Genomic DNA, 15,886 nt, shown 5'->3' with positions numbered 1-15,886 from the left:
GCCACGGCCCTCGCGTTTCGAACTGTCCTAAATGAGGTGCGACATCTGTAACTGGATGGCCTACCTGCCTGTCAGCCTTCCATCTCGTGCACAAACTTATCTCGTGCCCTCATTGGTCATGTGCGCGTTCATGTGTGTTGGAGGAGGGGCTCTGTAAGGTAGTCTGAAGGAAGGGACAGATTTTTTTCGGCTGCGTACTTTCAAATTCAAGCGCACTCGAGCTGGTTTCTCGAGCTAAAATAACTGGATGGCCTACCTGCCTGTCAGCCTTCCATCTGTGCACAAACTTATCTCGTGCCCTCATTGGTCATGTGCGCGTTCGTGTGTGTTGGAGGCGGGGCTCTATAAGGAAGTGGCAGATTTTCTCCGGTCGTGTATTTTCAAATTCTAGCGATCTCGAGCTGGTTTCTCCAAAATTACCTACCCCACCTTTAAGAGAAGCTTAAATCAGAGTGTCTCAGTTGAGAGTGAGTCAAAACACGTGAAGACCATTCAAGTCAAAACAACAGGACGGCAACACACATGGACAAAGTAAAAAGAGCTCCTAAAAAACAAGGGCACTATGGCCCTATGAGGTATGAATGCATTTAAATGGGTTTTTTTTATGTAAAGTTTATCTCACGACAACAATAACATGCTATTTCCTCAAATGAAGATGATTAAGAGCCTGGAAACCTGTGATGTCAAACACAATACAGGATAACTATCCATAATCATGCAGCATTATAAACAAATAGAGTGCTAACTGTAAGTGAAACTCGGTTACCATCAGTAGAAATTAGAAACCTACATCGAAAATAACATTGACATTTATAATATTGCAAATTTCAAAATAATCAACCTTGGAGTTGCCTTGCTCAAAAGTATGTTCGCTGAGTTTCCTTCATAATACCGCTCTATGCTCTTTATAGACTTTTTCTTTTTTTATCAAAGGACGTTTATGAGGGAGGAACACTGAAATAATGAAAGCATATCAGTGCAAACAGACTTTAATAGAGTCAGACAGAGAAGAAGTTAACAGCATCTGAAAAACGTTCAGAATAATCCTGTGCAGCATCATCCTGTATCCATTTACGGTCTACGAACTCAACTGCTTTTGCTAAACAAGGTATTTATATTAGTCCAATGACACCAGCCCAACAGAAGCGGCCTTTATTCTAAGCTAAGCTAATTAGCTACATATTTAGCCAACTGATAAGAGAATGGTTTCAATATTTTCATCCTTCAACAAGAATTCAAATGTATTTCCCAAAATGCCAAACTATTCTTTCAATCTGATTCAACAATAATGACATAATAGTATTTTGTTTTGGTTCTTTGTGCCAGGTATTACCAGCTATCTACAATGTTGTAATGTGTACAAGATAGTCCATTTGTTTTTGCCCAATAAGAACTGGCTTTCCCAGTTATAGCAGCTTTTATTTAAACACAATTTGAATGATTCTACGTGACATGAAATATGTTGATTCAATGGTTATCCACGTGTTTATAAAAAAAACTCTGAACCCCCCCCCCCCCCATAGAGGCAGAGTTGAAATGTAAGAGATGATGTGCTCCTGAAGGCATGTAGAATTGAAATGGAGGCCATCCCTTGAGATGCCTCCAGATTTTGAGCCCCATAAGGGGGGCAGAAGAAAGGTCACAGCCCTAACACTCTCTTAGGGAGCTGAGACACAGCCAGGGTGGTCCGCAGTCTGCACTCCCTGCCACCAATCAGCAGACGCCATTATCAGTGGGAGCCGTGGGATTGAGCAGCCTATCATTTTGCCATGTTGTGACAGCGAGTGCCATCCACAGTGCCATGCCTGCTAAGAGGGGGGGTGTCATGGCAGGGCTTGACTGGCACTGAGTGATGGGAGCCTCCTCAGGGCGCTCTTTGGGAAGGGTCCATCTCAGCAGCATTCCAAGCACTTGGCTTCAGCTCAACTGTCAGCAGACTGCTGTAATGCCCATTAGTTTTGTGTGGACATGAAAACTTATCCCACAGACATCTTCTCTGATACAGAGAAGAGTGAGACACTTTAGTTCACTTGCCTTTTTTACTGTTTGAGTAGAAAGCAAACCAAGGGGAAGAAGCTCTGAATGTTCCAACTCATCTGCTATTGGTCAGATGACGATTAAGCAACGGACAATATTTTAGTGGTTCCAGTGTAGCAAGATTATATACAGATAACAGATATTGGATCAAAACATTAAACCAAGTTGGAAATGAAACATGACATTTACGCCCTTATTGTTTCAATGTTTAATGCAGACAAAAGGTGCAAACTAAAAGCGAAATTGTCGATTGCCAAGATTCAGCAAGTGCGTTCCGCCCCTTTTTTCTCCGTTGTCTCCGACTGTTTACATGCATGCAACTGAGGCTTTCTAAAACGTGTTTGCCCTTTACTTTTCTGACTACAAACGCACTACTAATGGAAGCGAGAACACTCCCAGACCAAAGTCTTGTCCTGTTGCCTTCAGATTCTGCATTCACATGCAGTCTATATATAGAGATCAAAAGAAAGCAAGCTAACTGGAGGTTTGCAAACACAAAGATCTTCCATTTGGGTCCTTTGATGCAAGAGTTTCTTGACCTCTTTGTTCGAAAAGGACAAATGGCAAAACAGTAGGGACCCACTGCAAAAAGATATGACCCCACTCCACACTATCAAACCAAAGTCAAGTCCCAAGCCAGGTTACAAATACTACCAACCGAGTGAAACCATGTGTTCTCTCACTACATCACAATCTAAAAACACATTGACTGCAGAGTTTAATAATGGAAACATGAACTCTGAAGTCCATGTCACACGGTCACAACCTTTTCCATCACAGGCACTAAAGAGCTTAACAACCTGCTTCATTGGATTTTCTAGAAAGCATAAACAAATGCACACCTTATTGAAACCTTATTGACATTGAAACAAACAAAGACACGGCTCCAGTGCACTTCGCTGACGTTCTGTAATGACACTCAGGCTGGTAAGTTTAGGGAGCTCAGGCTTTCAATATTTTATTCACAATGCTGCACATTATTGTTACACAGTGTTTGGATGAATCAGGACCAGAGACCAACTTAGATCTCATCAAACAGGACTGAATCAGATCAGAAGGAGGTTTTAATGGAGGCAGTGCATTAGAGTTGAATTGGGATGAAGATGTCATGGCTTCATGTGGAACTAAATGGTTACCTCATGGGTATTACAGTGGATAACTAGTAAAGAGTCAGCTTCTGTGGAAACGTTTCTATTCAACAAATACACTGCATGATAATAGTTTCAGTGACCATAGTAATATAATACAAAAAGACTAGACAAAATAAAAAATGTCATACCTGGAAAACAAAGAAAATGTGCTTTTTCTCTGTGCTTATCAGCAGAATATGAATGCTTTAAAAGGGGTGTCAAACTCAAATACACAGTGGGCCAGCATTTAAAAATCAGTACTAGTCGAGGGCCGGACTGGTTCAATGTTTATTGCAAAACTTATTGAAATAACTTATTGCACATATTAAACCTGGAACTAACAAGCTTAAATAATTGCCTATTATTAAAGCTTTAAAATTAAATGTAAAATAAATGAAAAATCAGTTGCATTCATTTCTTATGGCTCTATCTGCAGCTTTTCCGGAGTCATTTCTTATGATTACATTTTTCCACAGGCCAACAACAGCTTAAAAAAACAATTTCCTTCAAAGAAAAAAACAAACATGCCCTGTTGTCGCAAGAAACAAAGTGCAAAAAGGAACCTCAGTTTGCTGCTCTGTGATGCACACTAGTTTAAGCCAGATACTTGGCATCTCATCTTGGGTGCAAGTTCATCAATGTTTGGGCTCAGGCTCTGAGCTGAGGAAACCCTCAGGATGGAGTGAAGTTGTGCGTGCAATATACCGGCGGGCCAGATCTAATAGTAATTAGAAATGATCCTGCGGGCCGAAATTAAATCCACCACGGATTTGGCCCGCGGGCCTTGAGTTTGACATGTATGCTTTATAGCCACCTGCTTCAAGCACTTTGCCAAAACTATCAATCTTTGCAATATCAAGATGTGTGTGCAAATCTAACCTACAAATAAAGAAACAAATTAGATGTGAAAAACGTTTTGTGGGTTTGATTCAGAGGTGGGATAAGTACTCAGATCTTGTACTTCAGTAAAAGTACTCAGATCTTGTACTTTATTAAAAGTAGAAGTACTCAGATGTTGTACTTGAGTAAAAGTAGAAGTACCAGAGTGTAGGAATACTCTGTTACAGTAAAAGTCCTGCATTATCATCAAAATATAGTTAAAGTAGCGACAGAAAAGTAGTCATTGTGCAGATTGGTCCATTTCAGAATAATATATATGATATGTTTTATAATTATTGATCATTAAAGGTATGGTAGGTAATTCACTTCAGAAACACTTTTTGTTATATTCCATGGAATCCCGATAGCAATGAATACATGAAATCCATAAAAAATGTCATCTGTGGAAGCTGTAGCGCTGTAAAAAGCACAACCAATCATCTGAGCCGGCCCGGGTAAAATAACTGGATGGCCTACCTGCCTGTCAGCCTAACATCTCGTGCACAAACTTATCTCGTGCCCTCATTGGTCATGTGCGCGTTCGTGTGTGTTGGAGGAGGGGCTCTGTAAGGAAGTCTGAAGGAAGGGGCAGATTTTTTTCGATGGTGTACTTTCAAATTGGAGGGGGCGGGGGGGGGGGGGGGGGGTCGGTGTGTAGCAGGCTGCAGCAGCAGTCTGCACTCTGCGCTGCTGGCTTCCTCCAAGTTTACAGTAAAACAAACTGGTGGTGTGATCAATGGTCATTTACAATTATTAATACTATTACTATTATTAGCATTAGTCTATATTTTGGTTGAAACCAAACCAGGAAAAAAAAGAAAAACATAAATATTAATAAAAAAATATATAAATAAAATCGAATTTTAAAAATAATCTTCGATTATGGAGACTGTAACGAATATTCAAATAATCGAATAATCGCTGGCATCCCTAACATGTAGTGGAGTAAAAGTACACCATTTACCTCTGAACTGTAGAGGAGAAGAAGAACAAAGTAGCAGAAAATGGAAATACTCAATTAAAGTGCAAGTATCTAAAAATTGTACTGAAGGACAGTACTTGAGTAAATCTACTTAGTTACTTCCTACCTCTGGTTTAATGATTACTCACAATGTACAATATAAAGGCCACATGTTGATGAGCAGGAGGGCTGGGGATGTGTTTGACTTCTAGACACAGACATCATGACTTTGGACCTGCAGCAAATCTCCCCCCCTGTACATTTCACAACAGTCAGTGAATCAGTGGAATTCTACAACAAAACCCTGAGTACTGTCCTGGATCTCCACGCCCCACTGAAAACGCGAACAGTCAGCTTCTCCGGCTCAGCCCCCTGGTTCACTTCAGAGTTGCGTAGCATGAAGGCAGCTGGGCGTGTACTCGAGCGGCGTCTCGCACGATCTGGACTCACTGTTCACAGATTAGCCTATCAGGAACATCAAAAAACCTATTCAAAGTCACTCAAAAAAGCACGGACACAATTCTACTCCGACATCATCAGTAAAAATCCTGGAAATTCCAAGCAGCTTTTCTCTACTGTTGATCATTTCCTCAAGCCACAAACTCCCTCACACATCGACACTACAGAAGAGCAGTGCAATAACTTTGTTGCTTTCTTCAGGACAAAAGTTGCCACTATTCGCTCTCTTCTCTCCACCCCCTGCGCTGTGTCTGTCCCTACTGTCAACCCACAGCCTGGGACTTTCCAACCGCTCTGTTGCTTCACGGAGATCTCTCAGCAAGAGGTTGAGGACATCATCCGCAGGATGAAACCCCCCACCTGCACACTAGACCCTCTACCCACAGCCCTTGTCAAATCCAACATCTCTGCTATAAGTCCCATGATCACCGACGTCATCAACAGCTCACTCAAGGCTGGTCATGCTCCATCTGCTCTTAAAACTGCCGTCATCAGACCCCTTCTCAAAAAACCCACCCTAGACCCAGACGTCCTTGGTAACTACAGGCCCATCTCCAACCTCCCATTTCTAGCCAAGGTGCTAGAAAAAGTAGTGGCCACCCAGCTTCAGGACCATCTCCAACTAAACGGCCTCTTTGAGAAATTCCAGTCCGGTTTCCGTTCCGCCCACAGCACTGAAACAGCTCTGGTCAGGGTCACAAACGACCTGCTGATGGCGGCTGACACTGGTTCCCCATCTCTCCTCATCCTCCTGGATCTGACTGCAGCATTCAACACTGTCGACCATAACATCCTCCTTCAGCGCCTCCAATACACCATCGCATGGAATATCATTCCATGCTGGCTGATGACACGCAGCTATATATAAAGACAGACCCTATCCCACATGCATCGTCACTGTCACCATCATCGTCACCGTTCCCATCAACATCCCTTAACACCTGCATTGAGGAGATAAAGGCTTGGATGCGAGAAAACTTCCTGCAGCTTAATAGCTCCAAAACAGAGGCTATTTTAGTTGGCACACCAAACCAGGTCCAGTCATCCCCCATAACCCACATCACCTTCTCTGGCCAAAACATACCTCTCTCCACAGCAGTTACCAACCTGGGTGTAAGATTTGACCGACATCTGACCTTTGACACCCACATCAAACACCTGTGCAAAACCTCCTTCTACCACCTCAGGAACATTGCAAAACTCCTGTCAGATGCAGAACAACTGGTCCATGCCTTCGTTTCCTCAAGGCTTGACTATTGTAACGCTCTCCTCATCGGGACTCCTAGCGGGAGCCTTCAGAAGCTCCAATATGTACAGAACAGTGCCGCTAGGATCCTGATGAGGGTGAGAAAGTACAACCACATCACACCCGTCCTTTATTCCCTCCACTGGCTTCCTGTCCCAGAATCAAATACAAGATCTCACTACTGACCCATCAATGCATCCACAGGAATGCTCCTTCATACCTAAAAGAACTACTCACATCACAAACCTCCACACGCAACCTCCGTTCCACAACAAACCATCTGCTTCGCTCCCCGAGGACCAAACTCCGCACAATGGGGGATCGGGCTTTCTGTACAGCTGCTCCTCACCTGTGGAATTCCCTCCCAGACCACCTGAGGACTCCACAGACCACAGACGCCTTTCAGAAAGGCCTAAAAACCTTTCTTTTAAAAAAAGCTTTTGATTAAACTTTTGTTTGTTTCTTACGCCTGCTGTAGCACTTTGGGATTGCTTTTAGCAATGAAAGGTGCTTTATAAATACAATTTATTATTATTATTATTAGAGTCCACAGAGCTGGGTGTGATGAGAGGTCAGTGCCTGCTGCTGCTCAGCTCCTGATGAGATATTATGACTCTCATCTGGCTCCTTGTTAGCCCCCCCCAACAGATGTGATGTGCTCAGACAGGCTGCGCTGCGTGTTAGAGGGCTGGTTGGGCGCAGACTGCAGTGGAGCAGGATTCAGCATGAACAGGCTCTCTGTTGTTTCCTCCAATCAACAGGCTGACGACAGGAAGCCTTATTCAAATCTTAGAAGGGGATCTTAGGCATTTGATAAAGGGACACAAATATATGGATCAGAGCCAACCTGAGTTTACCAGGTGAACACTCAGCTGATCCCCTCTTGTTCAAAGTGCAGTAATCAGTAAAGATGATTTGTGTTCAACCCATACTTTCATATATTTTTTCAACTCATTTATATTGGTAGGGATTCAAAATAAGGTGTATGATCTGTTTTGTGATGACTCTCATTGACTCAGCAGTGGAACAAATACATCCCCGTAATTCAATTATTCATATGATACTTTAACACTAGAACCGCCAACGGGTCAATTTAACCCGCAGCTTGTAGCCTTTATTTAACCAGGTTAAAAATCCCATTGAGATCAACGATCTCTTTTTCAAGGGAGACCTGCGGTAAAATGATTGTTTTTTGATTGTATGTAACTTTTTTTCAATAAAATATTCAAGTCTCCCAGTCCGTGACTTTTCCTGAAAGTGTGTTATGTAGCACCCTCTGTTGTTAAAAATGGTCAATATGAAGTCAGATTGAAAAAAAATCGCCAAAAGAAATGCCATTTATACCTATATCCGCCAGCGGGTCATATTTACCTCATAGAAAATGCAGCGTAAACATGACGTGTTGCTATAGCAACGCCTTTTGTCTACTGCGGTTCCTTATAGATAGAGAGATAAATAAAATAAATAAATTGATTGATTGATTGATTGATTGAGATAGATTGAGAGAGAGATAGATAGATAGAGATAGAGAGATTTGTACCTAAACAAAACACAAGTCTAACACCAAGCGTTTAAATCAGCACTGGTAGCGATATTTTATACTTCATGCTATCTGCACAAACTATATCATATGAAAAGCTGAGAGTCCACAGATTCTATTGGTATAAATTCCATCCCTGTGCGATCAAAACTCACTGTTCTGTATGATAAATAAAAGAACATTGTACCTTGAAAATCAATAGCGGGTACATTTGACCCGTTGGTGACCTAATTTACTTCATTCTACTCAAACAACCCTTATAACAATATCATGTAATGTAAAATAAATAACATCAGTAATATTGCATGTGCTGCTGCAGGTGCTAAGCTTTCTGTCTTTATCACGGCTGAAACATGTTGCTAAAACACCTCCAGATTGTTCAAGTAAAGAAGTCAGCTGGTAATGAATGTAACACACCTGAATAAATCGCCTGGAGAAATGGGAATGGGACTGCGTCATGATTGAAGCTACAAAAGCATAGACCTATGTGGTGTAAATGAGCCGAAGTGAAAACATAAACAAATGTCTAATCATATTCATGACATCCTGCCCACTCAGATTCAGGCATGTTGGATTTATATCTGGTATGACAAGAGAAAAAACACAGAGCTCTCAGAACAAAGTGCATTGTCTTTCTAATCAAGGCTGGCTTCATTTTTGCTATCGCAGGATGAAGCAAACAAACTGTAACACAAACTCAGATAACTGTGTCAAATAACAAATGGCGTCTAAGATAGAAGTGGAAAGAGAACAAATGGGAATTATATAATGATCACATTTCATTACCCACTGTTATGCCACAGAGAATACCAACTAAAGCAAACAAAATTGTTTTGATGTCTGTGAAGCATCAGTGCCGGCTGAATGTCTGCAGGAATGCTGCTTACATTTTTATGAATGAGCAGCAACGTCCACTGCAATTTCATCTGGGAGGTGGGTGCACATAAGGTCCCCCTGCTGATTCCAAATGTAACATTGGGGGGGGGGGGGGACTTTTCCCGCGCAGGGTGGCTTATTGATTTTGGAGAGCTGGCTGTAATTGATTGCATGCAGAAAGCTGTAAATCGAGATAAGTTGTTACTCTTTGCTTCTACATGCAGAAGACTCCTGTGCAGCAGTTGGGACAACGCTGGAAACCTGAGCCACAACACAGACTGTGGTGAGGAGGAGAAGAAAGCTTTGAGAGAGCAGAGCACGGCTGACAGGAGCAGCTGGGGAGGGGAAGAGGTCAACCTGAGTTAATCAGCTAGAATCAGCATCAGCTGAGAAGAGGGAAACGGGGTGTGTGTGTGTGTGTGTGTGTGTGTGTGTGTGTGTGTGTGTGTGTGTGTGTGTGTGTGTGTGTGTGTGTGTGTGTGTGTGTGTGTGTGTGTGTGTGTGTGTGTGTGTGTGTGTGTGTGTGTGTGTGTGTGTGTTGCTTGTAATAGAAACATCTCAAATGGAAAACAACTCTCTCCCTGTGCAAAAAAGCTCCCTCACACACAGGGACGGTGAAAGGGCATCATGGCAGCGCACAGATGCTGCCTTATAGACTGCAGAAACAGGGTTAAGTCAACAAAATGTCTGATACATAACATTTCATGATTTATACATGACATGGCATGTATGTGTACTCTGCTGAGACACAGGTGGCGTGGCCTCTCGCCAGCACCTCAGGAAGTTGCAGCAGGTTGTGTTAAAAATAAAGGCGCTGTGCGTGACCCTGGCAGGTAAAAGCACCACGACGCCATACATTAGTCAGTGTGACTGTTTGCAGGATGGGCTCTCACCCAGCTGTACAGGTGCACATCAATTTTTCAAGTCGTGTTGACAAAAGCTTTCAGACTCCTGCTCGGACGTATACTGCACGTTTTTGACCCAACAAAGGTGTGCACTTATACTATATTTTATTTAAGGAAAAGATGGCATGTGTTTCAGCAGCTGCTAGTCCAACATCCTAAAAAGTGTTTGTAACTCTGTGCCATGTGAATATGCAACTTTTGTGCAATGTATACTTGCGTATGTGTGTATTACGTTCTCATGTCAAGTTAAGAAAACAAATGAAATGATTACAGATGCCTTAATATTCTATAATTCTATTGTTTATAATACGAAGTTTATTCATTAGAACAGTAGTAGACACTCAAAATAGAATTTATTGTCGAAGGCATTCGCTCGTGAATCAGAATCATTACATAGGTCTGTCTTTGTTTCCGGAGAGCATGAAACATGGGCAAATGTCTGAGGTCCCTCCCTTTGACTCTTGTTGGACAACCAAAGCGGCTCTGTGGTTTCATTTACTTGATTTACTGTCAGATTACAACCATGACAAAAATACACCTTGCACCACAAAGTGTATTCCCTCCAAACCAGTGAAATATCACATTTCAGGTTTCATCAAAATTGACTGGAAACACGACTATCAACACACAGAAGTGTGAACAGGAAAATGTATTGAGTGCCGGACTATTTATTGGTTTCCCTAAGAAACAGTTAGTGACATAGCCCCCTGTCAAACAGAGCCTTGTTGTTTTTACACAAATGAAATGAACAAAACGGAGGTGTTGAGTAGTGAGCATTAAAAGGTGAGGGTGGGTGGATTTTGGTAACTTTGAACAGTCTTTCTGGTTTCCCATGTTTCCAGTTAGTTTGGATCAGTGAATGCATCACACTGTGACAACAGAGCAGCAGAAGCATCAGTGTGACTGTGGCTCCTGACCCTGAACAGTTCTCTCTGCACAGTAGCTGCTCTATGCACACTGCCAACATTATAATACGTCTGAATTCTACCAAAAACTGTTAAACGTCTGTTTGGTTGGTCAGAAAGACATTTCCCTATATTTACGGGCACATAATCTTATGTTATTACAGTTTGGCATTTAACACCGGCACCCATCAACACAGGGACCCACCACAACACTAAGCAAAGGAATCACAACGGCATATTTCACCTTCTTGTCTCCAATGTGTATCATTTCAGAACCACATGGTTCATTTCTTTCCACTGTGTATCCGTTATGTTTCCACTGTGTGGTGCAATCATTTCTTCTCTGTGTGTGGTGCACCCATTTCACTCCCTCTGACCAGGGAGCCAGGAGTCACTAGTCTAAAGGAGGGAACCACTCTGTCTGTCCATGTCATGCTGCACACTTCCCCCAAAGTACTGTGTTTCAAGTGTCATTTTGCACATCTACAAATCTAATCTGTGTCCTCAACTAGTGTGAAAATAAGTGTTTATGCACAAATGGGCTATACAAGTACTAATCTGTTCCTATTCATTCATCTATTTTGCACTCTAAGTTGCTCTTTTATGATTTTTTTGTCGGTATTTTTCAGAATCAGAATGAGAAACAGGTTTATTGCCAAGTAGGTTAACACATACGAGGAATTTGTCTTGGTGTTTTTGGTGCAGACATAAACATACATAAAAATAAAACAAAAATGAAAACACTTATAAAAAACTTTTTAAGAAAACTATAATAACGTTTAAAATATAGCAATATTTACATCGAATATGGTTGAAATATAGGTATACCGTAGAGAAAATAAATAGGAATCAAATATGTGCAGTTACAATGTGCAGAGTTCAGAGGGATGTGCAGGACCGACAGCATTAGGATGAACAAGATATCCTTTACATTGTGTGAAATGCATAAAGTCTATAGAGGGGCTGAGGGTCAGGAGGGGGGGTCCCGGGCCCTTAATGAGGCCGGCAGGGGAGGGGAAGAAACTGTTCAGGTGGGGGGGTTAACAGGTGGTGTCCAGGGTAGGAGGGGTTACTGTCTTTATCAATATTTTTCATTACTTCCATTTTATTCTTTAGTAAATCTCTGGAATTACTGAAAAAGACAGTTTACTGTCACTTTTGATATACCTTGTACTCTGCCCAGATATTTTGGAATGAAATATTTATGAAATATTCAAAAAGTGCTATAAAAGCAGTTTTTCCAGCTGTTGGTTCTGGCTACATATTAACCATACAGATGTGAGACTTTACCAATCTTCTCTGGGAAGAAAACTAAAATATATTAAATATATCAAACTATGACTTAAAAAACTTAAAGGGGACCCCTCATGCAAAATGCACTTTTGTACGTCTTTTATACATGAATATGTGTCCCCGGTGTTCCAGGGAACTCACCAAGTGTCAGAAAACACAACCCTCTCTATTTTCCTCCATACCCAAATCTCTAAAAAAGGGGCTGCAACGGATCTGATAAAAACTGATCCAGATTTGAACACTGTCCTGACGTCAGGACGGTGGCGCTACGGCTATTGGGCCAACTCCACCAATCAGGAGGAGACAGCCACGGCCATTGCCGTTCGAAAGCGCTGGAGACGCTGTAGTACATATGCCAGGCCAGTAGATGGTGCTGTTCTCACAGAATCAACCCTTGCAAAAACAGAGCTAACATTTTTCAAATTGAGCAAAATGAGGCATGGCTAAAATGCATGATCTGTTTGGTATTTTGAAAAAGAAAAAGTATAAATATGCCTCATATAGGTATGGTCCTACACTATATTATTCAAATATAGCATGATAGGTCCACTTTAAAGAAAAAAAAAAGTGCTACTGAAGCAGATAGAAAATACTTGAGATGAAGGTCAGAATGACATAATAGGGATGTAAATATGTACATCTTGCATGAGGGCACAAACCCTCATCTGTAGCTAAATGAAAAGCTCTGTCAATAATTGATCATCCTAACCCTGTTTTCAGTCTTACGTATGCATCGTTTCATAAACAAATAAAACAGACAACATGTAGACATGGTAACTAAACAGTAAATAAGCCGCAGAATAAAAGCTGGAAAATAAGAATATTTAAAGTACACTAGCGATGCCCTCCCAGAGAACAACCTTTCAGGTATTACATTATTACTCGAACATTTCACTAGAGATATGATCTGCATGTTATAAAACCTCCGAGCCTTCCAACTCCAAACACAAGTGGTTCGTTCTTTTATCTGCCTGTCCTACATTTATTGTATGTCAGATGATTTAGACTGCCCAAGGCTTTGATTTTTTGAAGTTGCTCTTAATATCATTTAATATCAACTAATGATTTAGGTCAAGACTCATTTTGACACTAGTGCAAAACATGTTTAAAAGATGCAACTTACGGTCTGTTTGCTCCAGGAACCTGCTTTGCTACGGTTAATCATTTAGTTTAAATCCACAAACAAAATCCAACCAATGTGTACTTTCTGGGTGAGCTGAGAGTATCATCCCTCCCATAGGTGTCGTGAATTTAGAAGAATTCTCTGTACTCTCACAAAAGGACCAGTAAAACGGTGTAAAACACCTTTACTGACCAGGCACAGCTCTGAATGAAGTTGTAGGGGTTTTCCAGCTGACGTGGCAAAGCACACGCAGCACCTAGATTGAGTTCTCTTTACAATTTCCCCCCCACTAACTAGACTAATAGTCTAGTGAAAAACTTTGCTCGACTGAGGCTTTTTCAGCCAACTAACGTTTAGTCGACTATTTGGGGGGAGCCCTACTGCAGTTCCTTGAGTGGCCACTTGGGGCTGGCTCTGAGTCGCTCTCCATACACCCCAGTGCATGTTGCTTACCAAACTAGATAGCTAGCAAAAGCCTTAGCTGGTAACCTAGCATTATCATGCTAACAGTACCAGGCCTCGCAATCCTCTTATGGATATATGGTCGCTTGTTGCTAAAAAAAAAAGAAGCAACAAATTGGCCTGTTGACGTCACAGTGAGTACATCAACTTCTCAAATACAGTTTCTGATTTGCATGGTGTAAAAGTGTGTTGGCTCATACCTGAGCCACCCGGGGCTTGTAGGGCGAGCTGCTCTCCAGGTCTGCCAGGATGCTGGTGAGGGAGTCGATCTCCGCGTCCAGGCTGGAGCGTCTCTCCTGCAGGGTCTTCTCTGGTCCTTTCACCTGTGGGCAGACATGTAAGTTCAGAACAGTGAGCAGCCAACTTAGCAAAGAGCCTGTAACAACACAAAGTTATGTCTTTGTCTAGCTGCAGTCAGAAGTTAAGGGGAAATAATCATCAATGACGAGTAATTCTGACTCTGCTCCGAGACATTCTCTCCCTTCCTACACTTTGGATTTCAGTTTCCGAGTTCATTCTCACCTTGACCCGAGACAATCCTTTTGAAAGCCACACATCAATAGCAGAGACTTCTCTCTACGAGAAACGCGGTGAGAACTGAGAAGCAATGTATTGTCTGTAAGACAACTTTCATAAAGCGGTGCACTCTTCACCTCCTACTTTTCAGCGCGCTTGGATTTACAGTAGTTCATTGTTCATGCATTATTCATCGAAATCACATCAGGCAGTATCTCAAACAAAAAGGTCATTTTCTTTTTTAGAATTAAAGTCTGTTTCCATATTTTAAACATGTACCACATAAAAGATGATAAGAATGGTTCTGATTTTTTTTTATCAGAGGAAGCGCCAGTCAGAGTATCTGCTCAGCAGTCTGAGACCTCACTCATTTATTTATCTACATCCTTTCAGTTTCACCTCAACCAAAACACAACTTCAACATGGAATAAAATACACAAAATATAACAAAACTGTTGTAGAATAATCTGGAAAGTAGCTAAAAATGATTTGACCGTTAGTGGCACTGGAGTTTCTACTAAATTCCCGGGAATTTCTCTATGGAATGACAGAGTCTTCTGAACTATGCTGCAACTGTAAGAAGACTTCTTGCAATTGCCTGCGGGGGCTTTTTGAGTTGGCTGGATCAGTGACTGCTTCTTATTCTAATGTTATGTGTTTGGATTACCTGTCACAATCTATTACAGGCATTACAGGGCTTGCCTCCATTTGGAGCAGAGCTGCTGCTGGAAAACATCTAAGGCAATCATGAGCGGGGGTAAACAAAGCAAAACACTAATGGCTTGTCTCAAATCAACAAAAGAAAAAATAGGCAAACTTATCTAACAGGGATAACGAGGAGGATGAAAGGAAACATTGCAGTCTTTATGATGCGTTAGAATTTGCCGTGTAGGGCTTCATAATGTGGACAACAGCCACGATGAGAAGGAGCTGCTTTTGTTTCCTCTCTCCTGATAAAGGTTTCAGAGTTAACATGTCATATCCAGACCTCTCTCAGTCAGGGTGATAAACACAACAGACTACTGCTGCCTCCTTCTGAGGAAATAACATTGAAATCACTGATTTATTCACTCAGTGTACAGTATATCATGTCTGTGCTGAGGCACAGAGAAAAAGATACAAAGACATTTTGAATGATATCTATCCCTTTTTTTTCTGAACAACGCCTGCAGTGGAAGGGTTCTGCTCTGGCTTAAACACACATAATCAAGATACCAGCAGTGTATTAAGGAATTAAGCTGCATGGCCAGTTTGATTCTACAGCCAATGTGACAGGAGACAAATACGTACAGATAAAAAGCATAAAGAACCTTTAAAACTAATTTAACACTTTATTTCTAATGTATTTTCAGGCCTCAGATATCTTTGACTTCTTCTGTCAATACTGCTTAGAATATGTGTGTGTGTGTGTGTGTGTGTGTGTGTGTGTGTGTGTGTGTGTGTGTGTGTGTGTGTGTGTGTGTGTGTGTGTGTGTGTGTGTGTGTGTACCTCAGACTAATACTAAGATGAGTCTACAGTTAGCCCTGGACAGTTGTTCTTTTTAAAGCCAGTGA

At 41.6% G+C, this 15,886-nt stretch overlaps 1 protein-coding gene across 7 annotated transcripts in view; it reads right to left on the bottom strand.

Annotated features, from left to right (window-relative positions):
• Window positions 1-15,886, bottom strand: part of lpp (LIM domain containing preferred translocation partner in lipoma) — a 169,161-nt gene that overhangs the window by 75,884 nt on the left and 77,391 nt on the right. For all 7 annotated transcript variants that reach the window (XM_034140870.1, XM_034140864.1, XM_034140863.1 and 4 more), the window contains one exon: window positions 14,017-14,139. In XM_034140870.1, coding sequence (XP_033996761.1) covers window positions 14,017-14,139 — 123 coding nt within the window. The remainder of the gene's footprint in view (window positions 1-14,016; window positions 14,140-15,886) is intronic.

This window comes from Trematomus bernacchii, unplaced genomic scaffold (assembly GCF_902827165.1).
Source record: "Trematomus bernacchii unplaced genomic scaffold, fTreBer1.1, whole genome shotgun sequence".
NCBI classification, from domain to species: Eukaryota; Metazoa; Chordata; class Actinopteri; order Perciformes; family Nototheniidae; genus Trematomus; species Trematomus bernacchii.
The sequence above is the reverse complement of the archived record's forward strand: the minus strand, read 5'-3'. Positions and strand labels throughout refer to the sequence as shown.